This window comes from Microtus oregoni, unplaced genomic scaffold, assembly GCF_018167655.1.
Source record: "Microtus oregoni isolate MIOR12 unplaced genomic scaffold, Mior012 000019F_ref0000042, whole genome shotgun sequence".
Classification (NCBI taxonomy): domain Eukaryota; kingdom Metazoa; phylum Chordata; class Mammalia; order Rodentia; family Cricetidae; genus Microtus; species Microtus oregoni.
In genome coordinates this window covers 10572943-10598763 of record NW_024543078.1, presented here as the reverse complement: position 1 = coordinate 10598763, position 25821 = coordinate 10572943, and the positions used below count along the sequence as shown (strand labels likewise).

Below are 25821 nucleotides of genomic sequence, written 5' to 3'. Positions count from 1 at the left end.
AAAACCACAAAAATTTCATTAGCATTTTTCTCATCTTTCCCTTGGGGGATCGGATCTGGAGGCCATGGAGTTCCCTGGTCCTTCCACCTCCTTATGATCAGGTTCTGTCCTCATTTCCCAGGAGGGTGGCAAGCCTCATCCCCAATCTCAGCCCTCGGCACCCGAGCCCTCTGGCACCTTCCGTGGTGGTTACCCCTTCTTGGGCGGCCTTGGGGGGGCCTCCCCCTAAGCCATATCTCTCCACAAAGATGAGAAACTGCCGATAAATTTTTGTGTGTCCTTCCGTGCTGCGATCAGCAACCGCGCTGGTCGGGGAAACCCTGTTGCTATGAGATAACGCTTCGTGTCCCACTCCGGTAGATCTATATTGTTTGTGAAGTTCCTACCTTTGAAGTTTCCTTTGTGTTGGAATTTGTTTTTATAATTTGTTTGGTTTAATTTTTTTGTTGTTGTTCTGTTTTCATTTGGGGGAATGAATGACCTGGGGGCTGTAATGGCCCTGTTTATATTTAAATGGCTTTCTACCCTTTTCCCCCCTTTTTTTCTCTTTCCTCCTCCTCCTCCTGCCCTTTGCTCATTCTCCTGCCAAAACCGCCGCCTGCCCTCCCCAGTCCGCCGCGTGGCCCCCCGCTTCTCCATCCTGCCCATGAGCCATGAGATTATGCCCGGTGGGAACGTGAATATCACTTGTGTGGCTGTGGGCTCACCCATGCCCTACGTGAAGTGGATGCAGGGGGCTGAAGACCTGACGCCTGAAGATGACATGCCCGTGGGTCGGAATGTTCTAGAACTCACTGATGTCAAGGACTCAGCCAACTACACGTGTGTGGCCATGTCCAGCCTTGGTGTGATTGAGGCTGTGGCTCAGATCACTGTGAAGTGTAAGTCAGGACCGCAGTGGGGCGGGGTGGATGTGGCACCCACGTTTGTTTGGCTGAGAAGCAGCAGCTGTACCTGGCTAAAGGGTGTGAGACAGGCGCTAGGGTGATCTCAGGACTTTGGAGCTGAAGCAGGAGGATCAAATGCTTGAGGCTAGCCTGGGCTACACAGCAAGCATGGTCAGGTCCAGGAATGGGGTTGGTTTGGTGGGAAGAGTTAAACGGACGATTCCAAACCTGGGATGAGGGCAGCCTGTGTTGGGACTAAAGACCCCCATGGCTTGAGTTCTCAGTGAGAATCCTAGGCCAGGCTGAGCCCTGCTCTCCACTTATTTAGACAAGTGTTTTGAGGTGACCTCAAGCTCACTTCCATCTCGTCCCTGACAACATTGAGGCTGTATGGGAAAGCTGGATCCCAACACTGGACAAGTAGTGAGCCTCAGTCGCCGCGGCCCATTGGCGTGCTGAAGGTTAAATACGTAACCGCCAGCCTGGTGGTGCGTGAGGTATAAGGGTTGGGTATAAAGCCCTGGCTAATGGCAAAACAGGTAGAGATGGCAGAGGTCTAGATGTCATGTGACCCATAGCAAGGAAGAGGAGGAGGAGGAGGGACCACATCTGCTGGGGGCTTTAGTGTTGCAGGGGTGAGGAAGAGCAAGCGTGGAGTGGGACTCAAGGAAGCCCCGTGTGCAGAGAGATGGGCCGGGAGCACAATCAGCTTCTAACAGGAAACAATGCTGCTTTATAAACGTCTTCTGCTTTTGCAGACTGGAGCAGGACAGGGCCTTACTGTGTAGCCCAGGCTGGCCTGGAATTGACATCCTCCTGCCTCAGCTTCCCAAGACCTGAGATGACAGGTGAGCTCTAACACACCTACAAACACTGGGCTGGTGGCCTGTGCCTGTTATCCTCATCTACACAGTGAGGTCGAGGCTAGCCTGGGCTACCTGATGCCTTGTAATTTTGTTAACTTCTGCTGTGTTCCCTCCTGTCTGGCATGGCGGTGTGACCGTCAGCCATTAGCAGTGCGAGTGCTGACCTGAGGTCAGTGGGTGCTTGCTGATGAAGCTGGGGTGTGTAGGGGGTACACTCGAGTCACTGTGCCTCACTCCTGCAGCTCTCCCCAAAGCCCCTGGGACTCCCGTGGTGACAGAGAACACCGCCACCAGTATCACCGTCACATGGGACTCAGGCAACCCCGATCCAGTGTCCTACTACGTGATTGAGTATAAGTCCAAAAGCCAGGATGGGCCGTATCAGATCAAAGAGGACATCACCACCACACGCTATAGCATCGGGGGCCTGAGCCCCAATTCCGAGTATGAGATCTGGGTGTCGGCTGTTAACTCCATCGGCCAGGGTCCCCCCAGCGAGTCAGTGGTGACCCGCACAGGCGAACAGGCACCGGCCAGTGCTCCCAGGAACGTTCAGGCACGCATGCTCAGCGCAACCACCATGATAGTGCAGTGGGAGGAGCCGGTGGAGCCCAACGGCCTGATCCGCGGCTACCGCATCTACTACACCATGGAACCCGAGCACCCGGTGGGCAACTGGCAGAAGCACAATGTGGATGACAGCTTGCTGACCACCGTGGGCAGCCTGCTGGAGGACGAGACCTACACCGTGCGCGTGCTGGCCTTCACCTCGGTGGGCGACGGGCCGCTGTCAGACCCCATCCAGGTCAAGACGCAGCAGGGAGGTGAGGTCTGGGGATTGGGTCCCACACACTGCCATTGTGGCATCCATTCCTAGACATAAGTGGTGCACACCCCTAACCCCACTGCAGGGGCAGGGGGCAGAGGCAGGCAGATCTGTAGGAGTTTGAGGCCAGCCTGGGCTACATGGAGAGACACTGTCAAAATAAAAGAGTTGATGAGAATAAATGCCCAGCCCCAGGCAGTTACTGTTTTCTTTTCCTGGCAGTGATTAGAAAGGGCCGCCCATCCTGAACCCTGCCCCTCCCTGCTGGGAGTCAGGGAGCCCATGTGAGAGACTGACCTTCCCCCGCCTTGTCCTCCCTCCTGTGTGCTTCTCCCTCAGTGCCTGGCCAGCCCATGAACCTACGGGCAGAGGCCAAGTCTGAGACTAGCATTGGGCTCTCGTGGAGCGCGCCGAGGCAGGAGAGTGTCATTAAGTATGAACTGCTCTTCCGGGAGGGCGACCGAGGCCGAGAGGTACCCGGGTTGGCTGGGCGGGAGACAGCTGGGTTGGGTGAGCCGCGCTGGCCTCCATGACCTCTGGTCAGCGCCGGCTCCTCACTTCTCGCGGATCTCTGCCTCTCTCTGCCCCTCTGCCCCTGCGTCCCCCACCCACTCCTACCCATCTGTTCTCAGGTGGGGCGCACCTTCGACCCAACCACGGCCTTTGTGGTGGAGGACCTCAAGCCCAACACGGAGTATGCATTCCGGCTGGCAGCGCGCTCGCCACAGGGCCTGGGCGCCTTCACCGCGGTCGTGCGCCAGCGCACGCTGCAGGCCAGTACGTGTCTCTTGGCACCTTGTCCTTGGGGAGGGGGGAGCGCAATGGCCACTGACCTGGCCTGAGCCCCTGGGCAGGGGTGGGGGTGCCTCCCGCCTGGCCTGCCTCAGCCTTGGCCGTGTCTGCCTGCCGTGCCTCAGTTTTCCCACAGCAGGGTGGGTCTCCCCGTGGGGATGAGACCAGCACAGAATGGCCACTCAGCCACTGGTTCCTTCCGACTTTTCCCGGACGTGGAATCAGTCAGTCCTCAGAAAGTCACTACAGGGCCCCAAGACCGTCACCCAAGAAGATAGCATGACAGCCTCTGTCAGGTCCCCCTCAGCTCTTACCCCGAAAGGGACATGGCTCTAGAAGCCTCAAGACAGGGTCCCCAGTGGCCCAGTTGCTCAGAGCCATATCCATTTGGGGGGACCCTGATACAGGGTCCCTGGTCCCTAAAGCAGTTTGCTGTGCCTGTCTGGCCCGTTGTCATAGACGAGCCACCTGTGACTAGGTTGCTGTCTCTGGGCCACATGGTGGCCCTATTGTTTCCACTGCTGTTCCCCCCCTCAGCTCGGCTGGCATAGCCCCTGCCGCTGTGGCCTCTTGCACTTCCCCTGCTCCCTCAGCCACCAGACACAGTTCTAGAAACATCTGCCTCGCGGTGCCCTCACTCCCCATGTGTGCACTTGGTCTCAGATCCCTCAAGGGTGTTGTAGACTTGGGCCAGGGTTTCTCTAGGGGCAGGGGCTGTGGAGACCCAGTTCCCCTGCCAGCCTCCCCCCCGCCCCCCCGTGGAGCCCCAGATGGCTCTGAGGTGGTGATCAGGTGGAGGTCAGTGAGGGTGGCCTGTGGCCTGGGGCCACCGAGCGGCCGATAGAGATGGCCCACAGGTGAGTATCAGCCGGTCTCAAGCGACTCACAAACACAGCCCACCCTGCGTGTCACCCCTGCCTCCCTGGGCCACACACATGGTCCAGAGGAACCTCCAAATAACTCTGACTGGACACCACACACACTTGTCCAGCTTCTGACATATGTCCCCTCCTGAGATACCATGCAGGTTGGGCTGGATTGTGAAGGTCGTGACCTCCGAGGTCACCCAGAAAGCATCTTCGGCCCAGCCATGTGCGTTCCAGGGCGGCCCAGGACAGGGAGTGGGGGAGCGGGCTCGCCACTTCTCACCCCGAGACCCAGGGCCAGGCGTGTCCCCGGGGCTGTGGGCTCATTAGGCCCTGTCAAGGGTAGGTGCAGGTCTGCCCGCTGGCCACTCCGGGTGTCCCCAGACCCCGCCGTCCCCCAACAGCCGGGAGCTGCAGAGTGGCTCTCCCGGCCATGGGCCAGCAAGAGCTCATAGCCTTGTAGCCGGCGCCGTTCCCTCTCGTAAGAAAGTCTGTTAAGTTAGCGCTTGAAGGAGTGGAAGGTAGGTAAAGACCAGGCGTCTCTGCGAGGCGTCTGTCTGTCTGTCTGTCTTTTATGATTTTTTTTTCCATCATCGCCACCATCACCCTCACTCTGGTTTTATTATTTTGGTTTGGTTTTATCTTTATCTTCTTCCGGTTCACAGCGGAAGAACCTTTCCAGTGCATCCCCAGTGGCTTATTTTGTTTCCATTATCCCTGCTTGAACCCCCCTCCCCCGGGCACTTTGGATTGGGGTGACTGGTCAAGAAATGGCCCCGCTCCATTTCATGGCTCCTGTGCAGTGTTCAGGAAGGGGAGCTGGAGGTCGTTCCCAGGCCCACAGCAGCCACCATCTTTGAGGATGAAGCTGTGATTGATTCTAGGTCCTGACATGGTCAGGGGATGCACACAGCAACACTGACTAGATGCCAGACTCAAGTATGCAGGTGACCCTGCCAGTAGGGGCGGGCCCATGAGCCGTCTGTCTGCCACCTGCACAGACTGAGGTCTATGATCCCCAGCTCAAAGCCAGGCCACTATAACTGACAACCAAGCCTAGGTTTGAACTGTGCGATCTGAGTGGGCTCTGAGTTGTCACCTGCTCTCCCTAAGACTGTGGGTCACTGCCTGCAGAATGAGATGTGCCCTGGGCTTCCAGGAGGATTCAGAACTAATGCATAGCACCTGGGGTGGAGTCTGACATCTGTAGGTGTACAGCGATCCCAGCAGCTAGGTTTCCGTCTGAAGCAGGGTTCAGAGGTGATGACCGAGTGACCGTGAGTCTGGTGTGGGAACCCTCACCATGCCTAGGAGACAAGGCCACAGAGAGCCAGTGTCAGCACAGTAGGTATGTGGCATGTGTTGTCAGTCATTCCCACAGACTGGCCTCTGGCTCGTACTAGCGCTGCAAGTGTTCCCCAGGGCCCTTGAGACACACAGTGGCCCTCCACTGTCCTGCCCAGTGCACAGTAGGTGCTCCTTTAGGGTTGTTTGAAGTTGAAATACAGATCAGGATATAATCATAAATGAAAGCCACCAGAGACAAGCTGGATCTGACGCTGGATGCATTGTAGGTCCCGCACATCGGGGTCTATCAGTCTGTAAGCCTCTTCATACACAGTGAGCACTCGGAGGAGAGGCAGACGGATCTCTGTGAGTTCGAGGCCAGCCTGGTCTACAAGAGCTAGTTTCAGGACAGACACCAAAGCTACAGAGAAACCCTGTCTCAACACACACAACACACACACACACAAAAAAAAAAACAACAAACATACACAAAAGGAGAAGTTGGCTTGATGTTTAACACACAGCACACAGGTGCTCGTATCTGGACCGTGTTGGTCTGAAAAGGAATTGTTCTGCTCAGGTTTGCTCAGCACAGTTCCTGCCAAAGCCCTGGCACCGTTCTAGGGTCAGATCATGGCACTTTACACAAAGTCGCTGCTTCATATGTGAAAGTTCAAACTCTATTTAATAAAATTCCTACAACATGGATGGACACCCCATAAATGCTTAAGCTACTGCCCTTACGAGTACCTGACAATACATGAGCACTCTTAATGCTTCACGGGGCATAATAGACCGTGTTTGACGCATAGTAGACACTTAATGATGGAGACAATTCCTCCAGTGTCTGGCATACAGCGGCTGTTTAATACGCGGGAGACGTTAGTCCAGTGCCCACACAGTAGGCATTTAACATGTGTTCTTCAGTAAAGACCCTGGTGTAATATCTGACACATAGTAGGGACTTAATGTGTGGTCACTGTTAGCCCAGTCAGTGCCTGGCATACAGTAAGTGTAATGTATGGGTACTACTAGCCCAGTGCTGGCACACTAAGTATTTGGTATATATAGCCTGTTAACTCAATGCCCTATACAGAGTGGGTGTTTAATATGCAGGAATTGTTAGGCTAGCATCTGGCACATAGTATTTACTTAAAGTATGGAGACTTCTTTTCAGTAGAGACCTAGCACAGAACTAGTACACAGTAGGTGATTTACCGTTTGCAGTCTGACTTTCTGACTTAGCAGTAGTGTAATACCCATCACATGGGTAAGTGCTCACCATGTGAGGAGTGCTAGCCTGGTGCCCTGGCACACAGTGGGTATTCAGTATTCAGAGACCTGGCCCAGTGCCCAGCACACAACCGGTGCCCTCAGGCTGTGCGCAGCGCCTCTGTTACTACTCTGTCAGACACCTGGCATGTCACAGGCGCACATGAGGTGCTCAAGACACCCATCTTTGAGTAAGGCCAAGGGAACCGTGGTGTCTGGAGTTGGCTGTGGGTTGGCCTCAGGGCTCAAGTGTTCAGTAAATAGATGAATGCTAAGAGTATTTAAGCACTGTATGCTTTAACCCCAGAATACTTGAACACCATGCAAGGCCTGAAGGAGATGTTCAGAGAATAAGTAAATCTGATGTTGTCTTAAGACACCTTGAACATAGTAGGACCCCAATATCTGATTCCTAATCCCCTTGACAAACACCCAGCACATAGTATGCCCCTGTGTGTAGACTTCTCCCCCTGGCATGATGCCTAGCATGTAAAAGGTCTGGGGGCCATAGGTGATTTTGCTCCCATTCTTTTAAGCCCTGTGGGGTGCCTGGCACCTAGTAGGTGTTCAGTTGCTGGAGCTTCAATTGCAGTCCGTGTCATGGTGCCTGGCCAAGTACATCCCTTAGTGTATTATGGGCCAGTATGTGCTTGGCCCGTAGTAGGTATGCAGGAACTAGACTTCTGCCATTCTCTGAAGGATATGACAGTGTCCTAGCAACCTTGTGGAGCCTGACACATAGTAGGAGTCTGGGAAATGATTTCCCTATTCTGTAAAGGAGCTGGCAGGCAGTAGGTCCTTAGTGCATGGAGCTTCTATTCTGGTTTCGTCATCCTAATGCCAGGCACTAAGAGGGTGCTCGGTAATTGTTTTCTCGGTTCCACGAAGCCGGCATTATACTCATGACACACAGTAGGATCGTCTGGAGCACACAGAGGAGCCCAGTGGCAAGCCCCTCCCCCCCCACCGTTGTCTCGTCTCTCACACAGCTAGCACAGCCGTTCTTGGCCAGCCCTCCCGCCCGCCCACCCTCCCATCTCACCTTTGTTTGACACCCGCTTCTTTTGGGTTCGATTTCTCTTTGGTTCGTTCTGTTTTGTTATCATCTTTTTATTTTCTCTTTCCCATCTTCTGTCCCTGCCCTCCCTGCCCATCCCACCTCCCCGCCCCCACGCTCTCCCCAATAGAACCGTCAGCCCCCCCTCAAGACGTTAAGTGCACCAGCTTGCGCTCCACGGCCATATTGGTAAGTTGGCGCCCGCCACCACCAGAAACTCACAACGGGGCCCTGGTGGGCTACAGCGTCCGCTACCGACCGCTGGGCTCAGAGGACCCGGACCCCAAGGAGGTGAACAACATACCCCCGACCACCACTCAGATCCTTCTGGAAGCTTTGGAGAAATGGACGGAGTACCGTGTCACCGCAGTGGCTTACACAGAGGTGGGACCAGGGCCCGAGAGCTCGCCCGTGGTCGTCCGCACCGACGAAGACGGTAAGCACCGGCCCTTGCCGGACCCAGGGCTGGGGTCAGAGCGGGAGCCAGGAAGCCAGGAGCAAGCTGCATCTCGAGGGGCCTCACCACAGGTAGCCTGAGCCTGGGGCACCCTCTTCCCTTGGTGCGCCTCTAAGGTGGCCTCCTTAACCTGAGTTTTAGACTCTTGGTGGCCCTGCATCATCCTGCCTTGGAGGCAGGCGGCCACCTCCACCAACATACACCCATGGTGGTCTGTTCAAGAGTCCATGTAGCTTGAAGCGGGAAAGCCGTGTGACAGGCATGCTAGTAATACGCTAAGCTTGAAGCGGGAAAGCCGTGTGACAGGCAGTCTAGTGATACGCTAGGAGCGGAGCATCGTCAGACGTGGGACTTGTGAATAGCAGTCGGTGCCCTGTGCCGGGAGGGAGGCTTTGGGCCTGATGGCAAGCTGAAAAAAGAAAAAAGGCTCCCAGCCTGGCAGACCAGGGGACGATGCCTTTGGACTGACCGCCCAGTCTGTCCCAGCTTTGTGATCACCTGGGATCACGGATTCCATTTTCCAGACCTCAGTTTCCCTATCTGTAGACTGCAGAGGTGTGTATCAGTTCTGAGGGGGACAAGCACTAAGAATGGGGCCTAGGAGAGGGACCGCGGTTGGTTGTTGTGTGGTACAGCAGCAGGTCATGGGAAAGTAGGGGTTGGAGGGGGCCACGCCCTCCCGGGCCAGCAACTCCCAGGACCCTGGCCCGGGGCGGGGCCTAGTGCCCCTGTAACAGCCCCGCCGCCCCCCTCCTGCCCGCCAGTGCCCAGCGCGCCCCCGCGGAAGGTGGAGGCGGAGGCGCTCAACGCCACGGCCATCCGAGTGCTGTGGCGCTCGCCCACGCCCGGCCGGCAGCACGGGCAGATCCGCGGCTACCAGGTCCACTATGTGCGCATGGAAGGCGCTGAGGCCCGCGGGCCACCGCGCATCAAGGACATCATGCTGGCAGATGCCCAGGTGGGCCACACGGCTGGGGTGGCAGGGGCGCCTAGGCACTATTTCCTCTCTACTCCCCACTCTACTGCTGGCCCCCCTCTCACGTCCCTCCTCTCTCCCCCGCCACCGCCTCCCGCTCAGTGGGAGATGGACGACACTGCCGAATACGTGAGTAGTCTCCCGAGCCACCTGCCGTCCGCACTGTGCAGTCTGCACGCGCCCGTGGTCCCCCGGGCTCCTCCTGTGTCCCTCATGTGCCCTCCATAGTTTCTGACGGACCCAGGGTGGGGAAGGACAGCTGCCAGGCCGCCATCTCAGAGCCGTGTGGAATTGGCACTGCCTGTCTCTGGGCTGCTCAGTCAGATTGACAGGAGACAAGGGCTTCGCATAAGGTCTAAAGTTGCCTCTGACCTGGCTGGGGCTTGCAGAGGTCTCTCTCCAGCTCCAGGGGACGCTCTCTGTCCTTCCTGCCTGTGTTCTGTCCCATCCCCCACTCCTGTGCTCCTGAGGACTCTGCAGTCAGGCATGCTGTGTGTGTGTGTGTGTGTGTGTGTGTGTGTGTACGCGTGCACCCCTGCTTACAAGAATACACACTGCATGTGTGCATAGGTTGTGTGCAAGACATGTCGTCACCACTATAGAGTTGACAGATCTTGTGCTGTGGGCTCAGGAGGGTTGGTGGCCAAGGCTGACCAAAGTCCCCAGGAAGGGGGCAACAGGACCCAATGTGTTGGAACGTCCACTGTGTGGGGTACGGTGTGAATGAACTGTATCCCAGCACGGTGTCACACTGTCACCTGGATAGGAGAGGGGGCCAGGCACAGGGTGGTCTGGGAAGGAGAGGTGTTCACTGCACAGCCTGCACCAGACTCCCACTCCAGTCCTGCACCTCCGCAGCTGTTGACTTGAAGTCTGCAGTTTGCATCTTAGCACGAGACGGCTGCGGTTCACAAGTGACTTTGAAAACTCCAGCCAGCGTAACTGCATTGCATCTCTAAGAGTTCAGTGGGCTCAGGGAGGCCAAGCCATGCCAAGGCCTGGGGCGCCCAGGACACCCTGTGACTGGAGCTGAGGGAATGAGGGGTTGGGGAAGACTTCATTGGCTTTACAGAAGTGGGGGTGCCCTTGAGATGGCTGCTCATGCACTCTGTTGGTGACAGCCTGGCCCAGGATGTGTGCAGTTGACAGGGTGTGGCCGCTGCATGCTGTGATCTGTGCATGCGCTCACCAGTGTGTCTGCCCATGTCCCGTCTTTGTCTTAGGGAGAGGGTGAGCAGCCTGCCCCATGGCTGACACCCCCTCCCGTCCACACTCACAGGAAATGGTGATCACGAACCTACAGCCTGAGACTGCTTACTCTATCACAGTAGCCGCGTACACCATGAAAGGCGATGGCGCTCGCAGCAAGCCGAAGGTGGTGGTGACCAAGGGAGCAGGTACAGGCCTAGAGCAGTCCCCATGATTCTCAAGCTTGTATAGTGTAAAGACATACCAGGCCAGTGGGACCAAGAGAGGAAAGGCATGGGCTTTTATCGGAGGTTCCAGGTTCCAGACACTGCCAACCAGTGCCTGTCTCAGTCCTCGTCCGGCCCTTTGCCTGGACACTACTTGTTTGACTGTCTCTCAGCAGCAGTGTGGGAGTCAGGCTTCCAGTGCTGAAAGGATGTTCGAGAGATGTCCTCGTGCCCTACCCTGGAATCCAAGCCTTTGCTTAAAAGTCCTTGCTAAAATGCATCTTTAAGAACTAGACCTTAGCCGGGCGGTGGTGGCACACGCCTTTAATCCCAGCACTCGGGAGGCAGAGGCAGGCGGATCTCTGTGAGTTCGAGACCAGCCTGGTCTACAAATTGAGTTCCAGGACAGGCTCCAAAACCACAGAGAAACCCTGTCTCGAAAAACCAAAAAAAAAAAAAAAAAAAAAGAACTAGACCTTAAGGTCTGGGGGGCATGGTCAGGGTGGAGCCCCATTTAGGATTCCCCAGTAAGGGACTGAGGGCATGGTCAGGGTGGAGGGGCTGAGTGACGGGCTGAGGCACGAGTCTGGCCATCTCTCCCCACAGTGCTGGGCCGCCCCACCCTGTCGGTGCAGCAGACCCCCGAGGGCAGCCTGCTGGCGCGCTGGGAGCCCCCCGCGGACGTGGCTGAGGACCCTGTGCTCGGCTACCGCCTGCAGTTTGGGCGTGAAGACGCGGCACCGGCCACGCTGGAACTAGCGGCGTGGGAGCGGCGGTTCGCAGCGCCTGCACACAAGGGCGCCACCTACGTGTTTCGACTGGCGGCGCGCGGACGCGCGGGACTGGGAGAGGAGGCGGCGGCGGCACTGAGCATCCCCGAGGACGCCCCGCGCGGCTTCCCGCAGATCCTGGGCGCCGCGGGCAACGCGTCCGCGGGCTCTGTGCTGCTGCGCTGGTTGCCGCCCGTGCCCGCCGAGCGCAACGGCGCCATCGTCAAGTACACGGTGTCCGTCCGGGAGGCTGGCGCCCCGGGGCCCGCGACCGAAACGGAGCTGGCGGCGGCGGCCGAGCCGGGGGCGGAGACGGCGCTCACGCTGCAGGGGCTGCGGCCGGAGACGGCCTACGAGCTGCGCGTGCGAGCGCACACGCGCCGCGGCCCGGGCCCCTTCTCACCCCCGCTGCGCTACAGTCTCGCGCGGGACCCAGGTAGGCGCCGCCCCGGCCCCGGCCCCGGCCCGCCCCTCCCCGCAGGTAAGTCTCGGCCTCCACGGACTCAGCCCAGGCGCCCGAGGCTCCGGTCGGCACAGGTGGGATGCGGCTCGGCGGCCACGCCCCTCCCGCTTCTCTCCGCAGCGGCGTCGTCTCTGCAGCAGCAGGCACTGGGGACAGGGCAGGCAGGGCCGGGCCAGGCAGGAAGGCCGAGGGCACAGCGCACCGCAGGGACGACAGGGGCCGCCCCAAGGGCCCCTCGGCTCTGGCTCAGCGCTTACTTGGTCTCTCTTCTTTCTCTCCCCGCTTGCCGCCGACTGCAGTCTCCCCCAAGAACTTCAGGGTGAAGATGATCATGAAGACGTCAGTGCTGCTGAGCTGGGAGTTCCCCGACAACTACAACTCACCCACGCCCTATAAGGTACCACAGTGAGAGCAGGGCGGGAGGCACCCAGGCTCTGGCCGGAACCAGCTGGCAAAGCCAACCAAGGTCGGGATTCGGTGACACTCGGTCTAAGATCAGGAATCACCTTTAAGTTTGAGATTGGGTTAAGGAAGAGTCTGGGACCTGAGCAGATTTGAGACTGAAGAGGATCAGTCAGTGTTGGGCCTCTGCCTGGGATCAAGGCTCAGTCGGTGATAGGGCTCGGGTTGAAGCTCAGTCAAGAAGTTCAGCTGGGAGTTCCACCTGCAGCCAGGATTTCTTGTGGGCTTGAGGCCTAGCTAGGGTTGGGGCTTAGCGTTAGGGATGGCCTGGGACAATTGGGTTGGTCGTCAGACTGGCTTCAGGGCTTAGTGGAGATTGCAGTTTGGCCACGGATCAAGGCTTAGTTGAATGTGAAGTTCAGTGTAGGACCAGAGCTCAGTCAGGCTTGGGAGGGTGTCGGCACTCTGCCTGGGTTCTCGAGACAGCCAGCCTGAGCTCATGGTGAGCATTCTGAGGTTGTGGCTCCACTGGGGTCAACAGGCTGTGAGCTGTCCCGCTGAGCCAGCCCTGCCCACCGGGGCCCCGCCCACAGATCCAGTACAACGGGCTCACACTGGATGTGGATGGCCGCACCACCAAGAAGCTGATCACGCACCTCAAGCCACACACCTTCTATAACTTCGTGCTCACCAACCGTGGCAGCAGCTTGGGTGGCCTGCAGCAGACCGTCACTGCCAGGACCGCCTTCAACATGCTCAGTGGCAAACCTAGTGTCGCCCCGAAGCCCGACAATGACGGCTTCATCGTGGTCTACCTGCCCGACGGCCAGAGCCCTGTGACCGTGCAGTACGCCTCCCTTCCCCACACAGGCTCTGCCTCGCTTTTCTCCCTTACCGAAATGACAAGGGTCAGTCAGCCTGCCCCATGGCACTGTCCCCACAGAGCCTGACCCTTCACTGGGCAGTCTTAGTGCCTCTGTGAGGATTTGATTCTGTGCTTCCAGACTGATGGGGGCCTGACTAGGAGCCCCCAGTGAGGAACTAGAAGTGCTCCTGGGAGCAGGGGAAAATGGATTTAAGAGCATATGGGCACTGAAACTTGGACTTTGAGGGGTACACAGGAGTTCGAGAACTAGAACACCATGAAGTTAGCAGAAGGCATGTGGCCCCAAACCGGGATGCGGAGTCGTGGGTGCTACGTGGACAAGGGACACATACCACCAAACTTCCTCCACAGGAACTACTTCATTGTGATGGTCCCGTTGCGCAAGACTCGTGGCGGCCAGTTCCCGATCCTGATGGGTAGTCCTGAGGACATGGATCTGGAAGAGGTGAGGCCAGCGCTCCCCTCTCCTAGGCCTGCTCACAACCAGGCTGTGGCACACGTTGACCCGGGAGCACTGAGCTGCCACGCCCCTGTCTCTGCAGCTCATCCAGGACATCTCCCGGCTGCAGAGGCGCAGCCTGCGCCACTCACGCCAGCTGGAAGTGCCCCGGCCCTACATTGCTGCCCGTTTCTCCATCCTGCCAGCCGTCTTCCATCCAGGGAACCAAAAGCAATATGGCGGTTTTGACAACCGCGGCTTGGAGCCAGGCCACCGCTACGTCCTCTTTGTGCTTGCGGTGTTGCAGAAGAACGAGCCTGTAAGTCCTCCGTGGTACCTGCCCACATCCCAGCTAGGCCTGGCCACCAGCCTGGAAGTAGGTGTGGGAATGGGGGCACAGAGGACTTTGGCTTGCCCCAGTTACCCCACTAAGCTGATGGACAAGGGTACCTCTCAGTGAGGTTGACCTAACTTGATCCCTGAAGCCAAGCATAGACCTCATCAGCTCCCAATTGGTCAGTCCTGGAAAGAGGGAGGGACTTGGCAGAGGGGGACCCAAGAGCTTATCCTTTAGAGAGAAGGACCCTGGGAGCAGAGGCTTTGAAGGATGAGTAGGAGCATTCCAGAAAAGGTATCCCATCATCCCCATCACTCGTGGGCTCCAGAGAAGCAGAGGGAGTCGGGGAGGCAAAAGGCGGCAGACCAGTGTGTGGCCAGTCCTGATGGCAGCCCTCCTGCCGCTCCCCTGCAGACATTTGCAGCCAGTCCCTTCTCAGACCCGTTCCAGCTGGACAACCCCGACCCCCAGCCCATCGTGGACGGTGAGGAAGGTCTCATCTGGGTGATCGGGCCCGTGCTGGCTGTGGTCTTCATCATTTGCATCGTGATCGCCATCCTGCTGTACAAAAAGTGAGCCCTGTGGCTGGCAGGAGGCGGGGGGAGGGGGGCCTTGCAGGCAGCGTGAGGGGCAGGACCACTACACATCCCACAGGTGAGGGCCCACCACACCTTCCCCAGAGAACCGTGGTGAGCCTTGGAGTGGGGTCCAGACATGAACGGCAAGCCCTCATTTGCCGGAGACTGAGGGTCAGCAGGGTCACGAGGCCACTGTAGTCACATCAGGGCACGCTCTCACGTGGTCTTCTCTTCTCTTCTTTCACCTCCTCCGGCCTGTGGACAGCAAACCTGACAGGTGAGGACCAGTCTGAGGCAGGTGGGCGATGGTAGGAGGAGCTGGGCTCAGTCCTGATTGGGGCCCCAGATGGAATCAGCCTTCATCTGGGATTGAGGCTCTGTTGGCATGTGGGGCTTTGCTAGACCGAGGTTAAGGCTCAGTGTGGGATCAAGGTGCCGTGGGATTAGTGTTGAGTGTAGTGTCCCCTTCCCCCGAGTCTCACACCCCTGAGGGGCACCCTCCACTGTGCCTGTGCTGACCCTGGGCCGTCTGTCCCACTCACTCTCCGTGAAGTAAACGCAAGGACTCTGAGCCCCGCACCAAATGCCTGCTGAACAATGCCGACCTCGCCCCGCATCACCCCAAGGACCCTGTGGAAATGCGGCGAATCAACTTCCAGACGCCAGGTGTGTGCTGGCTCTGGGGTTGGGGACGGCTGGGTGGGCTGCTTTGCCTGGGCCTCCTGCACCCCGGGCTCTCATCACTAAGTGAGGTCAGTTACTAGTTATGTGGTGGCCTAAAAAGTCAGAAGAAAACAGTGGATTGGGCAGGAGAGCCACAGTTTTGTGTCCCCACCCTCGGGTAGGGTCTCAAGGGTCATCCTGGCCATTTCCCACACAGGCCTTTGGAGGTGTCCTTGCACCTTCCAAGCCCTGAGCTTCTCTCTGTGGCCTCAGATGCTTCTTACCGAGTGGGCAGCCTCGTGTTTGACTGACTGCCCCTGCCCTGCAGTGTACTCTGGGACTTCTGTGGCACCTGTGCTGGGCACGCACTTTTTTTTCGAGTTAGGGTTCCTCTGTGTAACAGTCCTGGCTGTCCTGGAACTTGCTGTGTAGACCATCAGTGCTGTGTGAACGCATTGATCCACTGCCTCTGACTCTTGAGTGCTTGGGTTAAAGGCATGCTCCACCTCCCCCCCCCCTTCCCACTCGCTCTCTCTCCCCCATCATGAGCTCCAGCCAGCAAGGGTTTTGAGTTTGAGTCTAACTGACATCTGCTGTGTTCTTCCAAGTGCCCAGAGTCTCACATCACCCTAAGGTCCAGTTCTGAGCTAGTTCATAGCAGACATTCAGACTCTAGTGAGAATCCCCGAAAGCTCCTAACAGGGCCCGTATAGCTCCCTTGCCCCTCGGCAGGTCAGTGTGAGGAAAGGGGACACAACCACTCAGGATCAAAGCTGAAAGAAGAGCTCTCCTGGCCGGCACTGGCAGGGCCTGGATTGCAGATTGGATTCCACACCAGAGCGCCAGACCCAGCCTTCTTCAGGCCACGGGAAACCAGGGACAGCCCAACGCATGCACATATCACAGTGCGCTCTTTTGGAGGACTGCTCGGCCCCTCTGGTCTTAGGGAGGGCAACACCCAGGCACCATGTTTCTGAGCCGCACCAGCTGCCTTTGCTTCTCTGTCTCTGTCCCAAGACATTAGGACCTTGGAGCCCTGGGCAGTGTGGGGACCAGGACATTATCCTCCATCTTGCCCACTGACCCTCAGCCGTCCGTCTCCCGACAGGCATGCTCAGCCACCCGCCCATCCCCATCGCAGACATGGCGGAGCACATGGAGAGACTTAAAGCCAACGACAGCCTCAAGCTCTCGCAGGAATACGAGGTGAGCTGGGGTTACAGCAGGGCCTCCCTGACCTATGCTCCAGCCCCCCAGCCCTGCCAGTCCTGAGCCTGCCCTCCCCCTGCAGTCCATCGACCCCGGGCAGCAGTTCACCTGGGAACATTCAAACCTGGAGGCCAACAAGCCGAAGAACCGCTACGCCAACGTCATCGCCTATGACCACTCCCGTGTCATCCTGCAGCCCCTTGAAGGTGGGGGAGGGGGCTGCACTGTCTGTGTCAGCCTCTGTCCACTCTGGGTTGTCACGTTGTGGGGAGGGTACCATAGTGACAGGCATGTGGCAGACAGAAGAAACCGACTGCCACAGTGGGTCCAGCAGAGAAAGATCCAGTCTCAGGTGGCTGCCGGGCCAGCACCTCAGCCACAGAGGGCCAGAGTGCATCGGGTCAAAGGGTGAGTTGGGCAGCTCCCACAAAGCTGTCCCTGGTACCCTGCCCGGCTGCAGGCATCGTGGGTAGTGATTACATCAACGCCAACTATGTGGACGGCTACCGTCGGCAGAACGCATACATCGCCACACAGGGGCCCCTGCCCGAGACCTTTGGGGACTTCTGGCGGATGGTGTGGGAGCAGCGGTCGGCCACTGTGGTCATGATGACACGGCTGGAGGAGAAGTCACGGGTGAGGACCACGGGCAGCACCTGCCCACGGTATCCAGGGCACTGGCCACCGCCCTTCCTCACCCACCTCCCCTCGTCACCTGCCCACGGCACCCAGGGCACTGGCCACCGCCCTTCCTCACCCACCTCCCCTCATCCCAACACAGATCAAATGTGACCAGTACTGGCCTAACCGAGGTACAGAGACTTACGGCTTCATCCAGGTCACCTTGCTGGACACCATGGAGCTGGCCACCTTCTGCGTCAGGACCTTTTCCCTACACAAGGTGCGGCCTGGGTAGGAGAGGCGTCGCACAGCAAGATGAGTGTGTCCCAGGCTGACAACACTCTCGCCGCCACAGCGGGACACGGCCAGCTCGGCTTGGCAGTGTGGTGTGCCCTGTCTGCCTCTGAGCTGATTGGGTTCTGCCACCCACGAGTCCTGTCCTGACGGGAAAGGACACAGTCATCTCTCTGTCCGTGCACATCTTAAATGATGGTCGCCCTTGGTGTGTAGCTGAATCCGCTCAGTCAGGTTATTGCATCAGGGTGCAGTGTACTGCGTGTTTGCTGTGGGGCAGGAAGGAGCACTGAGAACCCCCAGGGCCGCCATCACCAGCGTCCTTCCCCTGTATAATGGGTGTGACTGTAGAGCACGGGAAGGGACGTCGTGTGTGGGAGGGCTGCAGGTCTGGGCATCCCAGCATTGGAGAAACGTGGAGGGTGTGCAGGATCGGGCAGGGCTGAGCTTCAGAGGGGACACGGATTGCTTTGACTCTGAGGGAGGGGGATATGGAAGGGCTATGCTCGGGGAGCTGCAAGCCCTGGGAGCAGGATGGGGGACGCCTGGAGTCAGCACGGGGTTAGTGTATTTTGGGGTGAGGGAAGGGAATTGGGGGGACTGAGTGACTCCAGGCTGTGGTCAGTGTGATGTGGGCACAGTGGGTGATGCCCTGTAAAAGCCCCTAGACCAGGGAAGTGTGGACTGAGGTGTTCTGGGGTGCCCTTAGCCCATGGTGACAGATTGCTTTCCCTCTGTTCCCAGAATGGCTCGAGCGAGAAGCGTGAGGTGCGCCATTTCCAATTCACAGCATGGCCGGACCATGGGGTGCCCGAGTACCCCACTCCCTTCCTGGCATTCCTGCGCAGAGTCAAGACCTGCAACCCGCCTGACGCGGGCCCCATTGTGGTCCACTGCAGGTGTGCACAGTGCAGCCCTGGCTTGTCCCCTGCCCGGCTTGTCCCGTCCTGCCCTGTGTCCTGACCGTGGCATCTGTCCCCACAGTGCGGGCGTGGGCCGCACTGGCTGCTTCATTGTCATCGACGCCATGCTGGAGCGCATCAAGACTGAGAAGACGGTGGACGTGTATGGGCATGTGACGCTCATGCGGTCACAGCGGAACTACATGGTGCAGACGGAGGATCAGTACAGCTTCATCCACGAAGCTCTGCTGGAGGCCGTGGGATGTGGCAACACCGAGGTCCCCGCGCGCAGTCTCTACACCTACATCCAGAAGCTGGCCCAGGTGGAGCCTGGCGAGCATGTCACGGGCATGGAGCTGGAGTTCAAGGTCTGTCACCTTGCACTTGGGCCCCAGGACCCACGGGTGGGCCTCTGACCTCCGCATTCACCTTATACATACAATCAATAAGGTGGGGTCCCCCCTGCGGCCCCCTCACTGTTGTCCTGACCGCCCCGCCTCTCGTCCCCACAGAGGCTCGCCAGCTCCAAGGCACACACTTCGCGCTTCGTCACCGCCAGCCTGCCTTGCAACAAGTTTAAGAACCGCCTGGTGAACATCCTGCCATACGAGAGCTCGCGCGTGTGCCTGCAGCCCATCCGCGGCGTCGAGGGCTCCGACTACATCAATGCCAGCTTCATTGACGGCTACAGGTGTGCTGCGCTGCCTGGCTTTGATTTTTGGGTTTTTTTTTTTTTTTTTTTTCCTAGGCACGTTCTTTAGTGAGCCAGGGCATCTGAAACTCCCCAAGTAGGTTCTACGGGCTGCCTTAGTTACTGTCCTGTTGCTGTGATGGACGCCAGGGCAGTTTAAAGAAGAAAGTTTATTTGGGGCTCAGGGTTCCGCGGGTCAGTCCATCGTGGCGGCAAGCAGGCAGGCAGGATGCTGGAGTAGCCAAGAGCTCAAGTCTTAACTGAAAATGAGAGGCAGAGAGCCCTGGGCCCCTGAACCCTCAGAACCCAGCTCTGCGGCACATGCACCTGTTGGGGACCTGAGCCTATGGGGCTGGTTTTGCTCAGACACCACACTTGAGCAGTGACCACCAGGATGGTTTGTTGCTGTGTCCCAGAACCGAGAATTGAACTCAGGTCCCCACACGCTCAGCCAGCTCTCTGCCCACTGAGCTGCCTCCATGGCCCCACACCTGTCCTGGTCATTGGGGGAGTTAGAGCCCAGAGTCCCCTCGGTGACACTGAGCTGAAGTCTGACCTGGAGCTGAGCTGGAGCTCTGGCTGCTTGTCCAGATGGCCCTGGTCTGGCCGCTAGCACCCATGGCTCCACAGAGTGTAGTTCTGAGAGGTGGCGCCCTGGCTAGGGTGAGGGGACGCTGTGCAGCTGAGTGTGTCTGATGGCTTTGGAGAGTGGACGGAGGACGTGTGTCTCACAGTGTGCCTCCCCTGGAGGCTGACCCCACGCTTGCCGCCCCGCCCCAGGCAGCAGAAAGCCTACATTGCGACGCAGGGGCCGCTGGCAGAGACCACAGAGGACTTCTGGCGAGCGCTGTGGGAGAACAACTCCACCATTGTCGTAATGCTCACCAAGCTCCGGGAGATGGGCCGGGTGAGTGTGCCTGGGGCCCCCAGGGAGGTCCCTGCAGGACCATGCCTCTTACCCTACCCTTGGCCCCCCTACAGGAGAAATGCCACCAGTACTGGCCTGCCGAGCGCTCTGCCCGCTACCAGTACTTTGTGGTGGACCCGATGGCAGAGTACAACATGCCCCAGTACATCCTCCGCGAGTTCAAGGTCACGGATGCCCGGGTGAGTGGGGCACAGCAGAGGCTGGGGCAGTATTCAGGAGGCGTCTTCACCAGGGTGGAAGCAGCTTGGCACTGCTGGGAGCTATTGTGGATTTTAGCGATCACCGTCAGCTCTGGGGGTTGTGCTGTGATCGGCTGTGTGGGCAGCCGGCATTCACAGAAGGTGGCATCTTGGACGTTGGATAACGAAGGCTCTTGTGGCAATGATCACATTGTCTCTGTGGAAGACACCGTTAGATGCAGAAGGGGTTTGTGACTGGCTCTCCCTCCCAGGATGGCCAGTCCCGGACCGTTCGACAGTTCCAGTTCACGGACTGGCCGGAGCAGGGCGCGCCCAAGTCAGGTGAAGGCTTCATCGACTTCATCGGCCAGGTGCATAAGACCAAGGAGCAGTTTGGCCAGGACGGGCCCATCTCGGTGCACTGCAGGTGAGTGCACAGAGGAGCTCAGGTGTTGGGGTCTGGGGACCAGCGCCCACGTGACCCCCATCCGCTTCCATGCAGCGCTGGAGTGGGCAGGACAGGCGTGTTCATCACCCTGAGCATCGTGCTGGAGCGGATGCGGTATGAGGGCGTGGTGGACATTTTCCAGACAGTGAAGGTGCTTCGGACCCAGAGGCCCGCCATGGTGCAGACGGAGGTACGGGGCCATGCCCAAGAGGTTCCCTCTGCTCCCCTCAGGCCTGTTCCACAGCCCTGCAGACTTGGGGCTGGTCAGGTGTCTGCCTCTGGGTCACAGATCTTGAATCTAGTGTTATTTGTGTACAATTGGGGAAACTGAGGCCTATACCAGACTTTTTATGCGGGGGTCACCAGCCAGCTTCCAGAGACTTAATATTAGTCATAAATACACTACGCTTTATTTTCATTTCTTGCTCTTACAGCTTAACCTGTTTCTCCTCATCTTTGTTCCGACCCAGGGTTGTTACCTTTCTTCTGTGTTCTTTCCCTGCTTCTCAGTCCAGCTGGCCGCTGGTTAACCACCTGGCTTCTGGCCCTGGGCATGTCCCTCCTTTCTCCTTCCTTCTCTTCCTCTTTCTTCTCCCCCTCTCTCTGCCAGCCCAGTCCCGCCTACCCCTCTCCCGCCTAGCTATTGGCCATTCAGCTTCTTATCAGACCAATCAGGTGCCTTAGGTCGACAAGGTGAAACACATGCAACATATGTTTGCATAATTAAAGTCAGCAGGAACATGTGTGACAGTTCAAGTCAGCGGGAATGTGTGTGACCGCCTTCTTCACATAACTGAAGTAACACCCACAGCAGGCCAGGGGAGGATGAGGCTGCAGGCCCTGGGGAGGACCCTGCTACTGCTCGGGGAACCCTGTGTCTCTGGAGCAGGTGCCTCAGTTTCTCCTCTGCCCTGCAGGACGAGTACCAGTTCTGCTTCCAGGCGGCGCTGGAATACCTGGGCAGCTTTGACCATTATGCAACATAAGCCATGGGCCCTGCCTGACACCAGACCCTGTGCAATGCGCCCAGAAGTGACCCAGGCCCCGCAGGGCAGGAGGAGGCCCGGCGTTGTGGGGCCCAGCCTCTGCCTTCCGAACTCAAACTCGGCACAAACGAGGTTCCAGGGCGGGGGGTGGGGGAAAGAGTGAAGAGGGTGTGGCTGCTGTTCCCCGCTGCGGGCAGGCCAAGCTCTGCCCCGTGCTCCCTGCCTGCCTGGCGGGGACTTTTCTTTCTTCTTTCTTTTTTCTTTTTTTTTAATAGTGTATATTTTTTTCCTCATTTTTTTAAAAGAAGAAACAAAATCGTGCCGGTCAAAACTTTGAAAAACAAACAAGATCGCCATGTGTGCCTCCATGGGAGGCCTATTTTTTCAGTCAGCTTGTCGTGTGGCAGTTACGTGTGAGCGTGGGACTGAGCCCGCGACGTGTCCCTCGTCCCCGTGTGAGTGGCACACTCTTAGTTCTCGTTTTCCCTCTTTATTTTTTTTTAAATCAATCTTCAGACATATCAGATACAGAGGGTGAAGCTGGGGGCACTCGGGCCACCGAGGACACTGGTCTAGCCCGGCCGCCAGGAGCATCCTCGTCCACTCGTGGGCTCCGTGCCCTGCATGGAGGACCTGGTCCCCAGGACTGCAGGACACTTGGGGGCATTCGACCCCCTGGAGCAACTGTAGAGCGGGTCAGCTCTGTCCACGCCAGTTTTTTGGGCAGAAGCAGTGGGCGCCGCCCCTGTATGTAGATAAACCAACTTTGTATTAAAGGAAGATTCGTCCGACCTCAGTGTGGACTGGTTCTTGATGCCACCTAAGGGAGGGAGGGCTGGGCTGGGATGACCTCTGAGGTCACACAGCACTGAGGAAAGGGCTCAGTGGGTAAAGCGCCATGGAAGAGTACGAGGACCTTAGTTGGAATCCCAGCACCTGCATTAAGACCCAGGCATGGTGGCAAATGTGGGAGGTCAGCACTCGGGAGGGGGAGACAGAGTGTTTGGGGCTCATCAGCCAGCCATGCAGGCTACTGAGAGGCTGGGGAAGGGAAGGAAGGACACTTAAGAGCAGAATGATTGGGACAGGTCCTGAGTTTGAAAGTAGAGGAAACAACCAAGGAAGGTGACAGCTTAAGCCTGGCCCTCTGGAATGTTCTATAATCTGGCCAACAGGTTATGAGGCCTAAACAACTCCTACCCAATTCTCAAAGCCCAGTACTAAAGCCCTCTAAGAAGCCATCTCTTCTTTTTCCCTGCGTAGGCTGACCTAGAGGGTGGGAGGGGAGAGGACCTACCAAGAATCCCTCACTACCTGAGTCTTTTTCAAGACTGTATAGTACTCCCCCCTGGATTGAAGCTGAAGCTCTGAGCCTCATACAGAGGCTGGAAATATTGTGGGATGTGCACAGATGATGGCAGACATTCGTCTTCCAAAACAAGGTGCTTAGCGGCAATGTCCTAACTTTGAATAGCAGCGCCCGAGCCAGCGCCATGCGTTCCAGACCCTGGGCTGAGCAACTTTGTCTCCTTAGTTAATGGCAAGACCAGGCTGGTCTTGAACACACGAACCCCCGCCTCAGCCTGTGCCACCCCACCTGGCCAAATGCATCAAGTGACTGAGTTTACTCATGAGATTTACCCCGAGGGCCCTGCTCTGGAAATAGCCAGATGGTTAGACAGCAAAGACAGAGCCACGGGTCTCTTGTCTCCCATGTTTTTTATTCCAAGATTAATCCTTATTTTCCACGTGAGTGTGGCACCTGCGGGTGGGTAGTTCCTTTCTGATTCTCGCTGTCGTCCTCTGTCCTCTGTTGAGGTCACTTTACAAACCAGAAGGAGAAGTAGATGTGGTGGGGGTGCCCCGAGCTCAGCCTGGACAGAGACTGACACAAAGTCCATTTGTGGCCTGCATGTGCTAACAGCCGGATTTCCACTCTAAATCTCCATCAGGCAGACAAAAGGCACAGCACTGGCTGCCCCTGCCGGACGCCCTAGACAAAGCCAGGGTGTCCGTAGCCCTGGCTGTGCTCAGCCTGTGGCCCTCTGGACCCCAGAGCAGGGAGGAAGACAGTCGCCCAGCGTGTCCCCTGGCCCTCACAGGACTTTGCACAGCCTCACGCTGCCCCTCTGTCCTCCAAAGCCAAACCTCAGGCAGATGTGGGCTCACGTCACAACACAGACTGAGGCATGAGGATCGTCAGTTCGAGGTCAGCCTGACACAAAATGTCTGGAGAGAACATAAAGGCACAGTGGCCTGCTGGAATATACAGCCACAAAGAAGACAAAGGCCCTGACACTACCGTAGTGTGGGGGGACCATGCTGTGTGGGATCCATGACAGGAAGCTGGTTCCAGGAAGGTTGGGCCTGGCACAGCATGGGATAATGGTTCATGGGGGTGGCAGGCACTTTTTGTTTGTTTTGTTTTTTTTGTTGTTGTTGTTTTTCGAGGCAGGGTTTCTCTGTGGTTTGGGAGCCTGTCCTGGAACTCGCTCTGTAGACCAGGCTGGTCTTGAACTCCCAGAGATCAGAGATCCGCCTGCCTCTGCCTCCAGAGTGCTGGAATTAAAGGTGTGCGCCACCATCGCCCAGCTCTGGCAGTCACTTTTGACATAATGGAAAGCTCAAGAACGGGAAGGAAAGCCTGTCTGTTTCTGTGGATGCTAAAACAAGTAAATGACATTGGAGCCGGGCGGTGGTGGCAGAGACAGGCGGATCTCTGGGAGTTCGAGGCCAGCCTGGTCTACAGAGCTAGTTCCAGGACAGGCTTCAAAGCTACAGAGAGACCCTGTCTCGAAAAACCAAAAAAAAAAAAAAAAAAAAAAGAAAGAAAAAAAATCAAAAAGAGATCCCAAGAAAGGTCCTCCTCCGCCTGACACTGAGGACCAGCTGCACGGAGGCTCTCTTTAAACTTACCGTTTTATCTTTGGGGAAATTTCATAGAATTAGCCCAAGTAGATGATAAAGGTATAAGAATGTTCTGGAAGGCCGGGCAGTGGTGGCGCAGGCCTTTAATCCCAGCACTCAGGAGGCAGAGGCAGGTGGATCTCTGGGAGTTCGAGGCCAGCCTGGTCTACAAGAGCTAGTTCCAGGACAGGCTCCAAAACTACAGAGAAACCCTGTCTCGGAAAAAAAAAAAAAAAAAAAAAGAATGTTCTGGAAGGAGTGTTTGCTTTGCATCAGACCTGAGGACAGTAATGTGGGAGGCATAGGGGGCGTGGTCAGGGTGGAGTCCCGCCCAGAATCCCCAGTGACGGGCTGGGGGCGTGGCCAGGGGATGCCTTGAGTCTGGTGTCAGCCTCTCTCACCCTTCCTCTCTGCGTGGGCCTGGAGACCTTGCAGCCATATTGACCACCACTTTATTCCGTGGCCAACAGCACAGGAATGATTAGTTTTCTGTACGATTTGTTTCAAACAATTAGTCCCCACATATCAGCCCCTGCAGTGAGGGAGGCGGCAGATAAATCCTGTCCGGCCTCACTTAGTCTTTTAAAGGCAATTAACTCCTCGTTATTAGCTTTTAATTAGGGTGATTATGTCCTCATCAATACACGTTATTACAGTTGTTAGCAGACAGCTGTTGAGGCAGACCGCACATCAGATGTCCCCGCTGTCCCACGTGGGGTCTAGTTACCTCCTTCACCAAAAGCCGCAGCAGCCTGGCCCCCCACTAAGACTCTGCTGATGAACAGGCCCCGAGGGAATCCGCCTCCCCTCCCTGTGGTGCGGTGTTCTGGGTGTGCGGTCAAGGTGAAGGCAACTGTGGACGTTTCCTTTACAAAAGCTTCACTTCACAGCTGTGGGGGTGCACGCCTGTCACCCCAGGACACGGCAGGCTGAGGCAGGAGGATCAGGAATCCCAGCCAGCAAGACTGTATCACAAAGGAGTGAGGGCCCTAAGCCCAGGAGGTCACATGGGTGTAGCAGCCCTCACGGACATCCCAGAATACTCCCAGAACTTCGGCGTGGCTGTTGTCGTCACTCAGCCAATGATCAGAAAGTTGTGGTTCCCATAGACTATCCCACAGTCAGACGAGAGGAACAGGCCGGAAACATGCTGGGTGGAGTCCCAGCCCTTCAAAGGGACAAAGGCCTTGAATGACCAGCCCAAAGAGCCAGGAAAAACTGTTCCGCTGTTTTCTTGTGGTCGGGGTAAGGATACGTATCAGTTAGGATGCTGCTGGAAAATTTAAGACAAGGAGAAGAAGGTGCTAAATGTGAGACAAGGGTAATTAGGGACCATAAAGACGTCCTACATTAACGGAAGAGTTCACAGCCTTACACTGCAGGGAATTGGTGACCGAACAGTGGGTAACAAATCATT

General features: G+C 57.3%; 1 protein-coding gene across 9 annotated transcripts in view; it reads left to right on the top strand.

Moving 5' to 3' along the window:
* Positions 1-22288, top strand: part of Ptprs (protein tyrosine phosphatase receptor type S) — a 61268-nt gene extending 38980 nt beyond the window's left edge. For 3 of the 9 annotated variants that reach the window (XM_041669331.1, XM_041669329.1, XM_041669330.1), the window contains 28 exons: positions 612-881; positions 1996-2577; positions 2919-3052; positions 3212-3356; positions 7984-8289; positions 9075-9268; positions 9389-9415; positions 10566-10683; positions 11308-11907; positions 12234-12331; positions 12930-13183; positions 13574-13667; positions 13765-13980; positions 14413-14570; positions 14842-14853; positions 15130-15242; positions 16348-16445; positions 16531-16654; positions 16909-17084; positions 17230-17349; positions 18108-18262; positions 18348-18633; positions 18778-18956; positions 19737-19863; positions 19938-20063; positions 20336-20490; positions 20566-20701; positions 21429-22288. In XM_041669331.1, coding sequence (XP_041525265.1) covers positions 612-881; positions 1996-2577; positions 2919-3052; positions 3212-3356; positions 7984-8289; positions 9075-9268; positions 9389-9415; positions 10566-10683; positions 11308-11907; positions 12234-12331; positions 12930-13183; positions 13574-13667; positions 13765-13980; positions 14413-14570; positions 14842-14853; positions 15130-15242; positions 16348-16445; positions 16531-16654; positions 16909-17084; positions 17230-17349; positions 18108-18262; positions 18348-18633; positions 18778-18956; positions 19737-19863; positions 19938-20063; positions 20336-20490; positions 20566-20701; positions 21429-21497 — 5072 coding nt within the window. In that variant the 3' untranslated portion in view covers positions 21498-22288. The remainder of the gene's footprint in view (positions 1-611; positions 882-1995; positions 2578-2918; positions 3053-3211; positions 3357-7983; positions 8290-9074; positions 9269-9388; positions 9416-10565; positions 10684-11307; positions 11908-12233; positions 12332-12929; positions 13184-13573; positions 13668-13764; positions 13981-14412; positions 14571-14841; positions 14854-15129; positions 15243-16347; positions 16446-16530; positions 16655-16908; positions 17085-17229; positions 17350-18107; positions 18263-18347; positions 18634-18777; positions 18957-19736; positions 19864-19937; positions 20064-20335; positions 20491-20565; positions 20702-21428) is intronic. The other 6 variants (XM_041669336.1, XM_041669335.1, XM_041669337.1 and 3 more) reach the window with 4 other exon arrangements.
* Positions 22289-25821: the final 3533 nt, after the last annotated feature.